We start from the raw sequence: 15232 nt of genomic DNA on the forward strand, positions 1-15232 counted from the left end.
AGCTCCAGGTTTAAGTCCCTCTTCAGGACTTGATGACCATGGAAGATGTGTTCATAACACGGCCAAAGAAGGTGATTGTCAGCCTGTAAATCCCTCCGATACACCTGATGGCAGAAGGTAAGGGCAGAAGAGTTTCCTGGTCAGCCATACTGAAGGCGGCAATGGCAGACCACTGCATAACTTTGCAGAGGATAATCAAGGACCCATCGAATAGAAGTCCATGGATGCCAATGCCCTCTTCGGACACAGTATCTGAAGGAGGAGCAAAAATCTATCAACATCAGATTTAAAATTATTAACTGAATGAGCTCCTACTACTTTTAGTATGGAGAGTTCCACACTCCTTACCACACTTTTACATGTGGAAGTGTTTCTCAACTTCTCTCATAAATTGTCTGGCTCTGATTTTACTGTTACTTCCCCACTAGTGGAAAATGCTATCTAAGCTGTCAATTCCTTTCACAACCCTAAAAGCCTAAATTAAATCACCATTTACCTTCAAAATTCCAGAGAATAAAAGCCTAGTTTATGTAATCTCTCTTCATAATCTAACATTTGGTTGTCGTTCGAATAAACATAAACTGTGCACCTTCCAAGATGTAGTATCCAGAACAGCTCACAGTACTCCAGGTGTGGTCTAATTAGGGCCTTCTGTAACTGAAGCATGACTTCTATTCCCTTGTATTCTAGTCCCCTAGTTATAAAGGCCAGCATTCTATTAGCCTTTTTGATTATTTTTGTACCTGGCAGGGACAAAGGAAATTGGATTTGCTGGGCTATGGGAAAGGACAGGGTTGACACAGGTGCAACTGCGTTGAATCACCTCGTTTTGTTCTGTATTATTCTGTGATTCTATTAGATAGCAACCTCATGACATCCCAAAATACTTCGCAGCAAACTAATCATTACTGAAGTCATTGTTGTAATTTAAGGAAATGCAGCAACCAATTTGGACACAGGAAAATCTCTCAAACAGCAACGAGGCAAATGAACAGGTGATGATTGCAGAATTCGGCAGATCATCACATCAAACGGTGTCGAATGCTGATTTGGTGCCAACCTTGCCATTTTGGAATTCACAGATCCTGTTAATAACCTCTCTTAAACACTCATAGATGATGGGTTCAGCAGTATAAGGGTCCCCTCCACTAGCAATATTTTGCCTAGGTAGTGAGATTCCCAATGTTGCAGAGAGCCATCTACTGCACATAAGAGCACAAGAAATAGGAGCAAGACCAATCTAGGACCATATAGCCTCTTGAACATATTATGCAGTGCTTGAGGTATGGGGGAAGTGCAGATGGCCTTGCAGGATGCCCGCAAACACTGTCCTTTAAAATAGTGGCGTCCGCAGCAATGCTCATGGCAATCTGAGCCTGCTTGACAACAATCATGGATCACATGACCTCAGTCTGAGCTTCCTGTATCGCAATTAGAATTTGGGTGGTTTCCGCCTCTGCTGCAATGGAAGCTGAGATTTCAACCACTAGATGCTGCATCATGGTTGTAATTCCAGAAATGTTGTCATGGAATTGTCTACCACTTCCACACTGGAAAGCATAGACTCCAAGTTCTGCACGATGCCCTGTGCCTAGTTGGAGCCAGACTCCTCCAGCTCCTTGACAGTGAGAACAGACTGATATAAAAACAAAAAAACTGCGGATGCTGGAAATCCAAAACAAAAACAGAATTACCTGGAAAAACTCAGCAGGTCTGGCAGCATCGGCGGAGAAGAAAAGAGTTGACGTTTCGAGTCCTCATGACCCTTCGACCGAACTGACTGATAGTCAGGCCTGCCAATGCACCAAACTTTGTTCTCCTGGATGTTACCCCATTAAAGTCCTCATTTGAGGCATCTGTAGCAGAACTCATCTGTGACCTTGCCCTCTGGAGATCTGCTATCCTTTCCCCTGGCCTGGCTGAAGCCCATTGATGCCCAGTGACACATCATGTGCATATCACAATTCCAGACAACCCCAAGATAGGCAAACGGCATAATCTGTGTTGGTGGCCACAAGTGTCAGATCAAGTAATGGTGCTTCTTCCTCAGTTGTCTGTTCCTTGCTTGGGTTCATGGTAAGACTGCACTGGCTGGTCAAGGAACAGGTCTTGGATATCTGAAAAGAAAATACAAAAGGGCAGGGTTTGTCTGAGGGAAGTCATGTTAGACGGAAGGGGGTCCACAGCCACACCATTTGCGATTTTCCTTCATGCCAGTTAGCATGAGGGTGATATGGGATTTGAGAAGGGGCATAAGGCAGGAACATACCATTATCCTGAATATTCAGCAACAGCAGTTGCTACTGCTTCACTCACTCCCAGCTCTATAATACAGACCACCTTCCCAAGAGGCTGAAAGTTAGGCCCCAGTTCTGAATGCTAGAGACTGCTGATTGGTGGGTGATGGGGGTGTGTTTCACTGAGCAGCACAAGAGGTTGATTATGCGGTGGTAGGAGATGTCCTTTGACTATGGCATTATTGACCCTGAACAACCACATGAGGTTATTAAACTTTCTCCATCACTGCAACCAGTTCCTTGGAACTAGATTCCAGGAATTCCCTCACTCGAACACAAGAATTAAGAGCAGGAGTAGGTCTTTCGGGCCCTCAAGCTTGCTCTGCCATTGGATAAGATTGTGGCTGATCTGATTGTGGCCTCAACTCCACTTTCCTGCCTGTCCCCCATAACCCTTGACTCTGTTGTCAATCAAAAATTCGGTCTAACTTAGTCTTGAATATATTCAATGACCCAGCCTCCACTGCCCTCTTGGGAATTCCAGACTAACAACCCTCAGAGAGAAAAAAAAAATCTCATCTAAGTCTTAAATGGAACATCCCTAATTTTTAAACTGCCCCCTAGTTCTAGACAACCCCCACAAAGGAAACATCTTCTGAGCATCCACCCTGTCAAGTCCCCTCAGGATCTTATATGCTTCAATAAGATCCCTTCTCATTTTTCTAAACTCCAATGGGCACAGACCCACCTACTAAACTTTTACTCATAAGATAACGCCTTCGTTCCAGCAATCAGCCATGTGAACCTTCACTGAACTGTTTCTAATACAATTATATCTTTTCTTAAGCTGTTTCCCATTCCTTTCACAGTGTATGCTTTAAGGTCCTCCTGGAACCCTGCCCTCTGCTTCTTTTGATGTTCTAGATTAAGGCCTTCGGTGATGGATCCAAGAACCTCTGAGCTGTTAGTCTCCTGCTTTTCAACAAACCTTTCTCAAATAGTTTCATCTGACCTGCAGACTGAAGGCACCTCCCATTTAAGAGAGGAAGTCTCCCTTTAAGTAAGACAGGTGCATTATGTTAGCCATATAAGCATGAGCATGGAACCAGTCAGCAGCATGTTCAGCATTGGGCTGCATATCTCAACCATTATAATATCTACAGAGTCACAGATTTGTTACAGTGCAGAAGGAAGCCATTCAGCCCATTGTGTCTGCATCCTCTCCAAAGCAGCATTATGACTCAGTGCCATTCTCCTGCCTTTTCCTCGCAACCCTGTATATTGTTTCTATTTAAATAATAATCTAATGCCCTCTTGATTGCCTGGGTTGAACTTGACTCCACCACAATCTCAGGCAGTGCACTCCACACCTGAACACTCACTGTGTGAAAAAGTTTTTTCTCACATCGCATTTGCTTCTTTTGCAAATCACTTTAAATCTGTGCCCTCTTGTTCTCGATCCTTTTACAAGTGGGAACAGTTTCTCCCTATCTACTCTACCCAGCCCTCTCATGATTTTTAACACCTCTATTAATTCTCCTCTTAGCCTTCTCCTCTCCAAGGAGAACAGTCCCAACAGGAACCATTTTTGTTAACACTCTGTCCAATGAGTTCACATCCTTCCTAAAGTGTGGCATCCAGAACTGTACACAATACTCCAGCTGACGTCTAACTAATGTCGCACACAAGTTCAGCATTACCTCCATGTTCTAGTATTCTATGCCCCTATTAATAAAGCCCAGGATACTCTATGCTTTATTAACTGCTCTCTTCACCTGTCCTGCCACCTTTAATGACTTATACACATATACCCAGATCACCTCTGCTCCTGAACACCCTTTATAGTTGTAGCCCTTATTTTACAATGTCTCTCCATGTTCTTCTTACCAAGATGAATCACCTCACACTTCTCTGCATTGAACTTCATCTACCACCTACCTGCCCACTCCACCAACTTGCCTATGTCCCTTTGAAGTTCTACACTGTCCCCTTCATAGTTTACAATACTTCCAAGTTTTGTATCATCTACAAACTTTGAAACTGTCACTTGCACACCAAGATCTAGATAATCAATATTTTTCAGGAAAGGCAAAGGTCCCAATAACATCCCTTGAGGAACTTCACTACAAACCTTCCTCCAGCCCAAAAGATATCCATTAACCATTATTCACTAATTTTGCATCCACATTGCTACTGTCCCTTTTATTTTATGAACTATAACTTTTCTCACAAGTCTGTTGTGCGGCACTGTATCAAATGCCTTTTGGAAGTCCATGAATACCACATCAACAGCATTACCTTCATCAACCCTCTCTATTACCTCATCAAAAAATCCAGCAAGTTAGTTAAACATGATTTCCCCTTAAGAAATCCATGCTGGCTCTTCCTAATCAACCCACATTTTTTCATTAATTCCATCCCAATAATTGTTTCTAGAAGCTTCCCCACCACCGAAGTTAAACTGACTGGTCTGTAATTGCTGGGCTTATCTTTTTGAACAAGGGCATAATGTTTGCACTTCTCCAGTCCTCTACCACCTCCCCTGAGTCTAGGGAAGACTGAAAGGTTATGGCCAATGCCCCTGCAATTTCCATTCTCACTTCCTTCAACATCCTCAGATGCATCCCATCCGTCCTTGTCAACTTTAAGTACCGATAGTTTATCCAATATCTCATCATAAAATAAAAGCAAAATACTGCAGATGCTGGAAATCTGAAATAAAAACAAAAAATGCTGGAAAAAACTCAGCAGGTGTGGCAGCATCTGTGGAGAGAGAAAGAGTTAAAGCTTCGAGTTTGTACGACTCTTCTCCAGGCCTTCTCCTCTGTCACCATGGCCTGGATAGCATCTGCTTCCTTGGTAAAGACAGATGCAAATTATTCATTTAACACCTCAGCCATGCTCCTGCCTCCATGTGTAGATCCCCTTTTTGACCCCTAATCAGCCCTACTCCTCCTTTTAACCACGATTTTACTATTTATATGCCGATGGAATACTTTGGGATTCCCCATTATGTTAACTGCCAGTCTCTTCTCATGATCCCTCTTCGCTTCTCTTATTTGCTTCTCCACCTCTCCTCTGAACCTTCTGTTTTAAGCTTGCTTCTCAATTTTATTTTCTACCTGACACCTGTCATAAGCACACTTTTTTTTATCTTTTATCTTAATTTCTATCTCCTTTTTCGCATCTCTTCCGGCTCTGGGAGTGTTTGATGGGAGACAGTAGAGGGTTTTGCTCTGTATCGCACCCCACGCTGTACTTGAAATAAAATTAGAAACTGCTGGAAGTACTCAGCAGATCTGGCAGTATCTGTGGAATAAGAAACTGAGTTAACATCAGGTCAATTATCCTTGTCAACTTATTGGAACATTCTACCAGCCTGTTCTCTTCCACACTAATTACTCCAAACTTGGTGTTATCTACAAACTTGGATATACAGCTCTCTATTCCTTTATCCAAGTCATTGATATATATAGTGAAAAGCTGATGCCTGAGAACAAATCCCCGGGAAACATCACTTATCACAGCCTATTTTAGCTCCAATTTTGAGAGCTGGCGTTTTTTGCTAATCTCTATCTAATTCCTTCTGGAAGTCTATCCGTGGACACTCCTTTGTCTACTTCATCAGTGACCTCAAAACAAATTCAACAAGATTAGTCAGACACAACGAGCCTTTACAAAGTTATGCTGGCTCTCTCTGATCAGCCTATATTTGTCCAAATTCTCAACTTTTTTGTCCTTTATCACAGCTTCCAGTAACATCCCCCCTACTAACGTTAAACTGACAGACCTGTAGTTGTCTCGGGCTGGATTTAACTCTTGCCAGCGGGTTCCAAAGCAGGGCCATGTAAAATCCTGGAGGCGTCCTTCTAAATGCCAGCCTACCCGTCCCCGACATGTCTGAAATTTTACGGGGGTATCGGGCCCAGGACCTTATCCCACCCCCGTCAGTATTTCAGCCGCAACGGGGAGGAGATCAACGCCATGCGAGAAGCCCGGCAGTTTACAGTTGCGTGGGCTGGTGTCGGGGGTGAACCTCCCTTGCGAGTCCCCTGAACCACTGGAGGCGCCGCCCCACCCCCCGCGATCATTATTCCTTTAACACCTCCGGCCTGGTGAACACGGGCACCCACTCGCCTCACTCTCCTTGTTAAGAGCCAGGCCCACGGACTTATCTGGGCTGCTTGGTGCAATGGGACTACCTGTCGTTGCAGCGTTGCTGAGTCGACAGAGCTGCTCGCTGATTGGCTAGCATTTCTTCCGGAGGAAAGGGTGGAAGTCTTTGAGCCGGGGACCGGGCCGCTGTGTAAAACTGAGGCCCTGATTTCTCTCGTTTAAATATGGAAAGACGTTAGCACATTTCCAATTCAAAGGCACAATTACTAAACCAAGAGAACTTTGAAAAATAATTACTAATTTTTACTAATAAACAGTAAGTCCTTACCATCATTTATTTTTAGTTTTCCTTTTATCTCTGGTGTTTTACTTCTTCCTCCTATTGTGAAAATAGATACAAAGCCTTTGTTCAATAAATCTGTCATTAACTTTATATCTATTACAATATTACCTGTAGTTTACTTTAATGTGCCCACATTTCCCTTAACTAATTTCTTACTTAATGTATTTATGAAAATAATTTATTAACTTCCATGTTACTTGGAGGATTATTGGATTTCCTTCCTACAGCTTTGTTCTGTGCCTTTTTTTGCTTTCTATATTTCTCTTTGTGCTCTGAATTATCACTTTTCTTAGCATTTGTTTAACTCAATGTTGTAGCTTCATACTGCATTTTACCTCATATATTGCCAAGGCTACTTGACTGTACAATTGGAACTTCAGCCCTTTAGGGGGATCTGTTGGTCTTGTTGTTTCAAATACTTTCAATGCCTCTCTAATTCTCTGTTAATAGCCCATTTCTTCAAAATCAATGTCCTGAAGATTAAAAAGATGAGATCTTTACATATGACAATTTGGTTTACTCTGTATCTATCCTGTGCTGTACCAGCCCAGGGAGTATTTGATGGACTGTGGAAAGAGCTTTACTCTGTATCTAAGCCATGTTATACCTGCGCTGGGAATGTTTGACGTACAGGGTAGCGGGAAATTTACTGTGTATCTAACCCATGTTTACCTGCCCTGGGAGTGTTTGATGGGGATCGTTTATCTAAACCGTGCTGTATCTCTCCTGGGAGTGTTTGATGGGCAATGTAGAGGAAGCTTTAATCTGTATCCAACCCATGCGGCACCTGTTCTGGGAGTGTTTGATGGGATAGTGTAGTGGGAACTTTACTCTGCATCTAAGTAAATTACTATATTGAGGGTAATAATTGTCTGGTTTTTGAGCTGATGTGTTGCTACTTTCTCATAGCCTTCCAAGATGAGTGAGGAAGAATTGCTGCCAGAGTCAGCAGCAATATCTGAATATCGAATGGTCTCCTTGTTTGAGAAGAAAAAGGAACCTCAATTTTATAAAGAGGTAATGTAGCTTTAACCTGGGTGATCTGTCCGGCCTCAGAATAAATTAATTCATTGACTATGAATGATCCAGGGACTCACTGATGATGGGGATTTGTTGCCTTCACTGCCAGGGTTTACTGAAATTCTGTGGCTATCAGTTTGCTTTTGACTTCTAGAAAGGTTAAGGGTCAGTTTTTTCGCACCAACAACAACTTGCAATTACTTATAATTTAATAAAATGTTGCAAGGGGATTGGAGGGAGCATTATCAGACAAAGATTTGACACTGAACCAAATAAGGAGTAATAAGGGCAGGTGACTTTAAATGGCCTTAAAGGAGAAAGGGGGTTAAAGAGGCAGAGAGGTGCAAGGAGGGTATTCCAGAGCTTGGACCTTGACAGCTGAAGGCATAGCCACCAATGGTGGAGCGATTAAAATTGGAGATGCTCAAGGGAACAGGATTAGATAAACGCCGTTATCTCAGAGGGCTGTGAGGTTGAGGAGATTAGAGATAGAGAGGGGCCAGCCCATGGCAGGATTTAAAAACATAGATGAGAAATTTAAAATGGCGAAGTTGCTTGAATGGTAGCCAATGTAGATCAGCGAGCACAGTGGTGATGGGTGAATGGACCTTAAAGTGCAGGTTATGACACAGGCATCAGAGTTTTGGGTGAAATTAAAGGGTAAGAAATCCAATCACATTTTGCAGTTTTGGATTAAAAATGGAGATTAAGGAGACCAATTTTGGGTCTAGACCTACCATGTCACTTCACTGGCTACGTAATTGGAAGCAGGTAATCTCTATGTGCAAATTGATGTCCTAGTGTTGCCCAGTGCTACATTAGTTAAAAAATGGGGCGGAACATGAAACCTCCTCCCTAATTTGTTGTTCTATGGAGACTATCCCCTCCCCAACTCATCTCCTCTAAACCCCAGGATCAACCTGACTGGTGACTGCAGCTTGCCTGTTTCTTCAAGTAATATCAGAGACCAATAAGCTCAGAAATGTGCTCAGACCAAGTTGGAAATGAGTGCAATTGGTTCACACTTTACTGGAATTCAATTTCATTGCTATATCACCATTACCAACTTACCCGTTGAAATGTTTATTAATTTCACTCTTAAATGAAAGAGGTGAAGGAGCCATGAATGCACACTCACATAAGGATATTTTATTCCATTAGTTTTGTGTCTAAGGACTGTTCTTACAATTCTGAAACAGGTACTTCCACCACTGCCAACCAGGTGGTCAGGAGAGAACCCAGAGTCCATCAAACAACAGCCCCACATAATCAGCCAGGAGACTGTGACCCGTCAGACCAGGAATAGCAAACAACAAGCTGAGGAAAAGAAAAATAAGAAACTCAAGTAAGAGTAAATCCAACTAGTTGGTTAAAAACCAAATCGCCGCTTGAGATTATGCCACATTCTGGCTTACTGTGCCCAGTGTTCATCAGATACCCCCAGGATAGGTACAGCATGGTTTAGGTACAGTAAAGCTCCCTCTACCCTGCCCCAGTAAAATACTCCAAGGGCAGGTGCAGCACAGGATTAAATATTGAAGAAATCTCCCTCTACACTGTCCCCACCAAACACTCCCGGGGCAGATACAGCCCATAGGTGTTAGATACAGAGTAAAGCTACTTTTACACTGGCCCATCAAACGCTCCCAGGCTGATCTGGTGGATTTACACTGCCCCTCAACCCTAGCTCCAGCAGACCGAATTGAGAAATCGTTTTGGGAGCTGCTCAGCCTGGATGTTTCTGGAATTCCTCTCCAGATGTTACAGAGCATAAAATGGATCCCTTTTCAGCAAGTGTCTTGAAAATTTGATGCAAATGTGTGGTTTGATGAAATGTCTGTTGACATACTTTTGGTCATTTGTGCCCTTATGGTACTGAATCCCCCACTATCAATTTCCTGGAGGTTACCATTGACCAGAAACTGAACTGGATGAGCCATATAAATACTGTGGCTACAATGGCAGGTCAGAGGCTAGGAATCCTGTGACGAGTAACTCACCTTCTGACTCCCCAAAGCCTGGCTACCATCTACAAGGCACAAGTCAGGAGTGTGATGGAATATTCCCCACTTGCCTCGACGAGTGTAGCACCAACAACACTCAAGAAGCTTGACATCATTCAGGACAAAGCAGCCCACTTGATTGGCACCCCTTCCACAAACATTCACTCCCTCCACCGCTGATGAACAGTGGCAGCAGTGTGTACCATCTTCAAGACGCACTGCAGGAGCTCACCAAGGCAGCACCTTCCAAACCCACTGAGAAGGACACAGGCAGCAGATAGACAGGAACACCACCACCTGGAAGTTCCCCTCCAAGCCACTTATGATCCTGACCTGGAAATATATCACTGTTCCTTCACTGTCGCTGGATCAAAATCCGGGAACTGTCTCCCCAACAGCACTGTGGGTGTACCTAAACCATAGGGGCTGCAGCAGTTCAAGAAGGCAGCTCACCACCACCTTCTCAAGGGCAGTTAGGGATGGGCAAAAATGCTGGCCTAGCTAGCGACACCCACATCCTGTAAATGAACAAAATAAGTATTGGTTGCTATGGTAGTGAAGGTGGCAGTGTGTTAAAATTTAAAGGGTTGTTCCCAGTCTGCCCAATAATTGCACTGTACAGGTTACAGAAGGAAGCAGCAATGGAGCCTGATGCCTGTGGCAGCCATTTTCTGCACCTTTCTCTCTTTCACCAGGGTCACCCTGAGAAGGATTGTCAATCCTGAGGGTTTGTTCTAGAGCCTTGAGGAGTTAAAGATTAATTTCCAAAACTGTGAGCAGCTTCAGCAGGAGAATCTTTGGACATTAAGAAGAATTGTGTTCCTTTTATTTTCTTGTTGCTTATTCATTGTAATAATATCAGATGTAGCGGGAGAAAGGACTATTTGACTGACAGTGAAGAATCATCCAGTTGGATAACAGTCTGTTCAATTGATGTGGGAAGGCAGAGCTTCATGAGGACGGATGCATCAGGTGATCAATGGCAGGAATGTGAAGGTGTTACAGTGGGTCACATGAGCCATGTGATGGCATGTCCAGGTAAATGTCCAACCAGAGGGGGTAGCCCACTCTCTGATGGACGGGGGGATTCTGTTGGTGGGCTGGATTTGGGAGTAGAGCACCAAGGTAGGGGATGGAAATGCATGTAGGGAAAGTTGATCCTGTCAACATCTTTAGGCCGTTTGTCTGTGGTTTTGGGATGACGGGGCTTGGGATCTTTAGCATTTCTCTGTGACAGTAGCTCTGTTCCCCTACAGGCACGAATACTATATGCAGCAGTTCCATACAAAATCTTATGCTGTCCTTCTAAGCATTTCAAAAGTAGATAAAAAACCAAGAACTATCAACCCACAGGAGGAACCCTTGAAGTGGCAGAGGTTGAAGGTCAGTGTGACATCGATGGTGATGCGGTGGGTGACGGTTGATGTGGAGGGTGACGGTGATCACAGAATCACAGTGTAGAAGAGGCCCTTCAGCTTATCGAGTCTGCACCGACACATGCGAAACACCTGACCTATCTACCTAATCCCAATTACCAGCACTTGGCCCATAGCCTTGAATGTTATGACGTGCCAAGTGTTCATCCAGGTACTTTTTAAAGGATGTGAGGCAACCTGCCTCCACCACCCTCCCAGGCAGTGCATTTCAGACCGTCACCACCCTCTGGGTAAAAAAGCATTTCCTCACATCGCCCCTAAACCTCCTGCCCCTCACCTTGAACTTATGCTGACTTGTGACTGACCCCTCAACTAAAGGGAACAGCTGCTCTCGATCCACCCTGTCCATGCCCCTCATAATCTTGTATGCCTTGATCAGGTCGCCCCTCAGTCTTCTCTGCTCCAATGAAAACAACCCTAGTCTATCCAACCTCTCTTCATAACTTAAATGTTTCACCCCAGGTAACATCCTGGTGAATCTTCTCTGCACCCCCTCCAGTGCAATCACATCCTTCCTACAATGTGGCAACCAGAACTGCACACAGTACTCCAGCTGTGGCCTCACTAAGTTTCTATACAACTCCAACGTGACCTCCCTACTTTTGTAATCTATGCCTTGATTGATAAAGGCAAGTGTCCCATATGCCTTTTTCACCACCCTACTAACATGCTCCACTACCTTCATCGATCTATGGACACACACGCCAAGGTCCCTTTGTTCCTCAGAACTTCCTACTGCCATGCCGTTCATTGAATATTTTGTTGTCAAATTACTCCTTCCAAAGTGTATCACCTCACACTTTTCAGGGTTAAATTCCATCTCCCACTTATCTGCCCATTTGACCATCCCATCTATATCTTCCTGTAGCCCAAGACACTCAACTTCACTGTTAACCACCCGGCAAATCTTTGTGTCATCTGTAAACTTACTAATCCTACCCCCCACATAGTCATCTATGTCGTTTATATAAATGACAAATAATAGGGGGCCGAGCATGATGTGGAGGGTGATGGTGATGCTGGGGCTGAAGGTGATGCTGGCGTTAATGATGAGCCAGATGTTGATGGCGATGCTGGGGCTGACGGAGATGTGGGGTTTGAATGCAATGTGGGTTTGACAGGGATGCGGGGTCTGACAATGATGGAGACGTTGACGGTGATGCTGGTGTGACAGTGATGCTTGGTTTGACAGTGATATGAACAAGGAGCAGGAGTCGGCCACTCTGCCCCTCAAGCCTGCTCTGCCATTTAATAAGATCATAGCTGATCTGATAGTAACCTGAAACCTGCATCCTGCCTACCCCTGATAACCTATCACTCCCTTGCTTACCAAGAATCTATCCACCTCTGCCTTAAAATATTCAAAGACGCTGCTTCCACCACCTTTTCAGGAAGAGAGTTCCAAAGTCTCAGGACCCTCTGAAAGAAAACATTTTGCCTCATTTCCATTTTAAATGGGTGGCCCTTTATTTTTAATCAGTGACACCTAGTTCTAGATTCTCCCACAAGGGGAAACATCCTCTCCACACCCACCTTGTCAAAACCCCTCAGGATCTTATATGTTTCAATCAAATCGCCTCTTACTCTTCTAAACTCCAAGGGATACAAGCCTAGACAGTCCAACCATTCCTCATAAGACAACCCACCCATCCCAGGTGTTGATCTGGTAAAGCTTCTCTGAACTGCTTCCAACACATTTACATCCTTCCTTAAATAAGGTGACCAATACTGTACACAGTACTCCAGATGTGGTCCTGGTAGTGCTCTGTATAACTGAAGCATAACCTCACTGCTTTTATATTTGCTGGGGTTGACGCTGATGCTGGGGTTGACGCCGACGCTGGGGTTGACGCCGACACTGGGGCTGACACCGATGCTTATTCTGTGGCGAGCATGCTATCAACTGAGTGACACTGCTGTGATTTGTAATGGCCAAATGCCATGGTGGATTTTGAACTCTCACTGGAGCTTTACGCCAGATACTTGGATTACGAGTCTAATATTGTAACCATTACGCTATGGTATAAGCCAAAATATGGCCTGTGGGAGGAGATTAACTGGGTTGCTGGAGTCTGTGATGGGGGTGAGTACATTAGCTATTTGGGAAATTCGGCTGATGGACTAATTAGTGTTTTCTTGCCCCATTTCTAGAGGCCTTGATTCATTTCTAAGTACAAAGAAACGTGCCCACATCTTACTGACATTGGCGTTTCCTTGTTTTCTATTTTAGCATCTTGTAAAGAGTTTAAATTCTGCTGTTCTGCTTGAGAGAAAAGAAGCTGCCAAGGCAAGTCCCACATTTTCTACTCTTATTGAAATGGAATAAATTCAATATCTGAAAAGATTATTGGAGATTAAACTCTTCCAAGAAGTGCGTTTTTATGGATTAGTCACTTTCACCTCTGATGTTTAAGTTCAAATACTAATGAATGAAAAGTCTCCTCAATCTGCTGGATACAGGGGTAATGCACAAAAAATACATTTGACCCGAAATAAACAACAGTTCACGGGGTTGCGGGAATGGGAAATTCTGGCACTATAAGTAGCATTTCAGCTGTGACACATTGATGGGACAGTGAAGATGGAGCTTTATGCTGCACACAGCTGTCTCTCTATCCCATCTCCTGACATCTCTAACCTGTCCCCTGCTCTTGCCGACCTTTGCCCTACCTTCGATGACAGAATTGTTATGCTGCAGAAGGAGGCCATTTGGCCCATCGTATCTGCACTGGCTTTCCGAATGAGCAACTCAACCAGTTCCATTCCCTCGCCTTCTCCCCGTAATCCTACACATTCTTCCTTTTCAGATGACAGTCTAATTCCCTTTTGAATACTTCAATTGTACCTGCCTCCACCACACTCTCAGGCAGAGCATTCCAGACCTTAGCCACTCACTGCATGAAAAGGCTTCCTTCATATCACTATTGCTTTTTCACTAATTATTTTAAATTTGTGCTCTCTCATTCTCAATCCATTCACGAGTGGGAACAGTTTCTCCCCATCTACTCTGTCCAGACCCCTCATGATATTACATAACTTTATCAAATCCCCTCTCAGCCTTCTTTTCTTGAAGGAAAACAATCTTAACTTCTCCAATCTATCTTCATTACTGAAGTTCCTCATCCTAGGAGCCATTTGTGTGAATCCTTTCTGCACTCTCTCCAATGCCTTCATGTCCTTCCTAAAGTGTGGTGCTCAGAACTGAATGCAGTACTCCAGCCAAGGCCAAACTAGTGACTTATACAAGTTCAATATAACCTCCTTGTTTTTGTACTTTACGACGTTATTAATAAAGCCCAGGATACTGTATGCTTTATTAGCCACTCTATCAACCTTTCCTGCCACCTTCAATGACTTATGCACATGTACACCCAGGCCCCTTGATCATGCACTCCCTTTAGAATTGTACTCCCTATGTGTGTTGTCTCTTCATTTTCATTCTACCAAAATGAATCACTTCACATTTCTCTTCCTTGAACTTCATCTGCCCACCTGTCTGTCCATTCCACCAACTTGTCTATGTCTTTTTGAAGTTCTACACTATCCTCCTCACATATCACAATGCTTCCGAGTTTTGTATAATATGTAAACTTTGAAATTGTGCCCTGTACACCAAGGTCTAGGTTTTGAAAATGTATCTCAGAAAAAGCAAGGGTCCCAACACTGACTCCTGGGGAACTCCACTACAAAACTTCCTTCGGGCTGAAAAACATCCATTAACCATTAGTCTCTGTTTCCTGTCACTCAGCCAATTCCATATCCAGGTTGCCACTGTCCCTTTTATTCCATGAGCTGTAACTTTGCTCACAAGTCTGTTGTGCAGCACAGTATCAAATGGCTTTTGGAGTCCGTGTACACCACATCAATAACCTTGCCCTCATCAACCTGCTCTGTCACCTCCTCAAAAAACTCCAAGTTAGTTAAACATGATTTTCCCTTAAGAAATCCATGCTGGCTTTCCTTAATTAACTTGCATTTGTCCATGAGACTATTAATTTTGTCCTGAATTATTGTCTCTCGAAGTTTCCCCACCATTGAAATTAAACTGACTGGCCTGTAGTTGCTGGGCTTATCCTT

General features: G+C 43.7%; 1 protein-coding gene across 1 annotated transcript in view; it reads left to right on the forward strand.

Annotated features, from left to right (window-relative positions):
- The first annotated feature begins 6348 nt into the window (after positions 1 to 6348).
- Positions 6349 to 15232, forward strand: part of LOC121293655 (protein HEATR9-like) — an 80281-nt gene continuing 71397 nt past the window's right edge. Inside the window, exons 1-5 of the mRNA XM_041216823.1 lie at positions 6349 to 6669; positions 7606 to 7713; positions 8916 to 9061; positions 10976 to 11102; positions 13386 to 13442. Coding sequence (XP_041072757.1) covers positions 7615 to 7713; positions 8916 to 9061; positions 10976 to 11102; positions 13386 to 13442 — 429 coding nt within the window. The 5' untranslated portion in view covers positions 6349 to 6669; positions 7606 to 7614. The remainder of the gene's footprint in view (positions 6670 to 7605; positions 7714 to 8915; positions 9062 to 10975; positions 11103 to 13385; positions 13443 to 15232) is intronic.

This window comes from Carcharodon carcharias, chromosome 22 (genome assembly GCF_017639515.1).
Source record: "Carcharodon carcharias isolate sCarCar2 chromosome 22, sCarCar2.pri, whole genome shotgun sequence".
Taxonomy (NCBI): Eukaryota; Metazoa; Chordata; class Chondrichthyes; order Lamniformes; family Lamnidae; genus Carcharodon; species Carcharodon carcharias.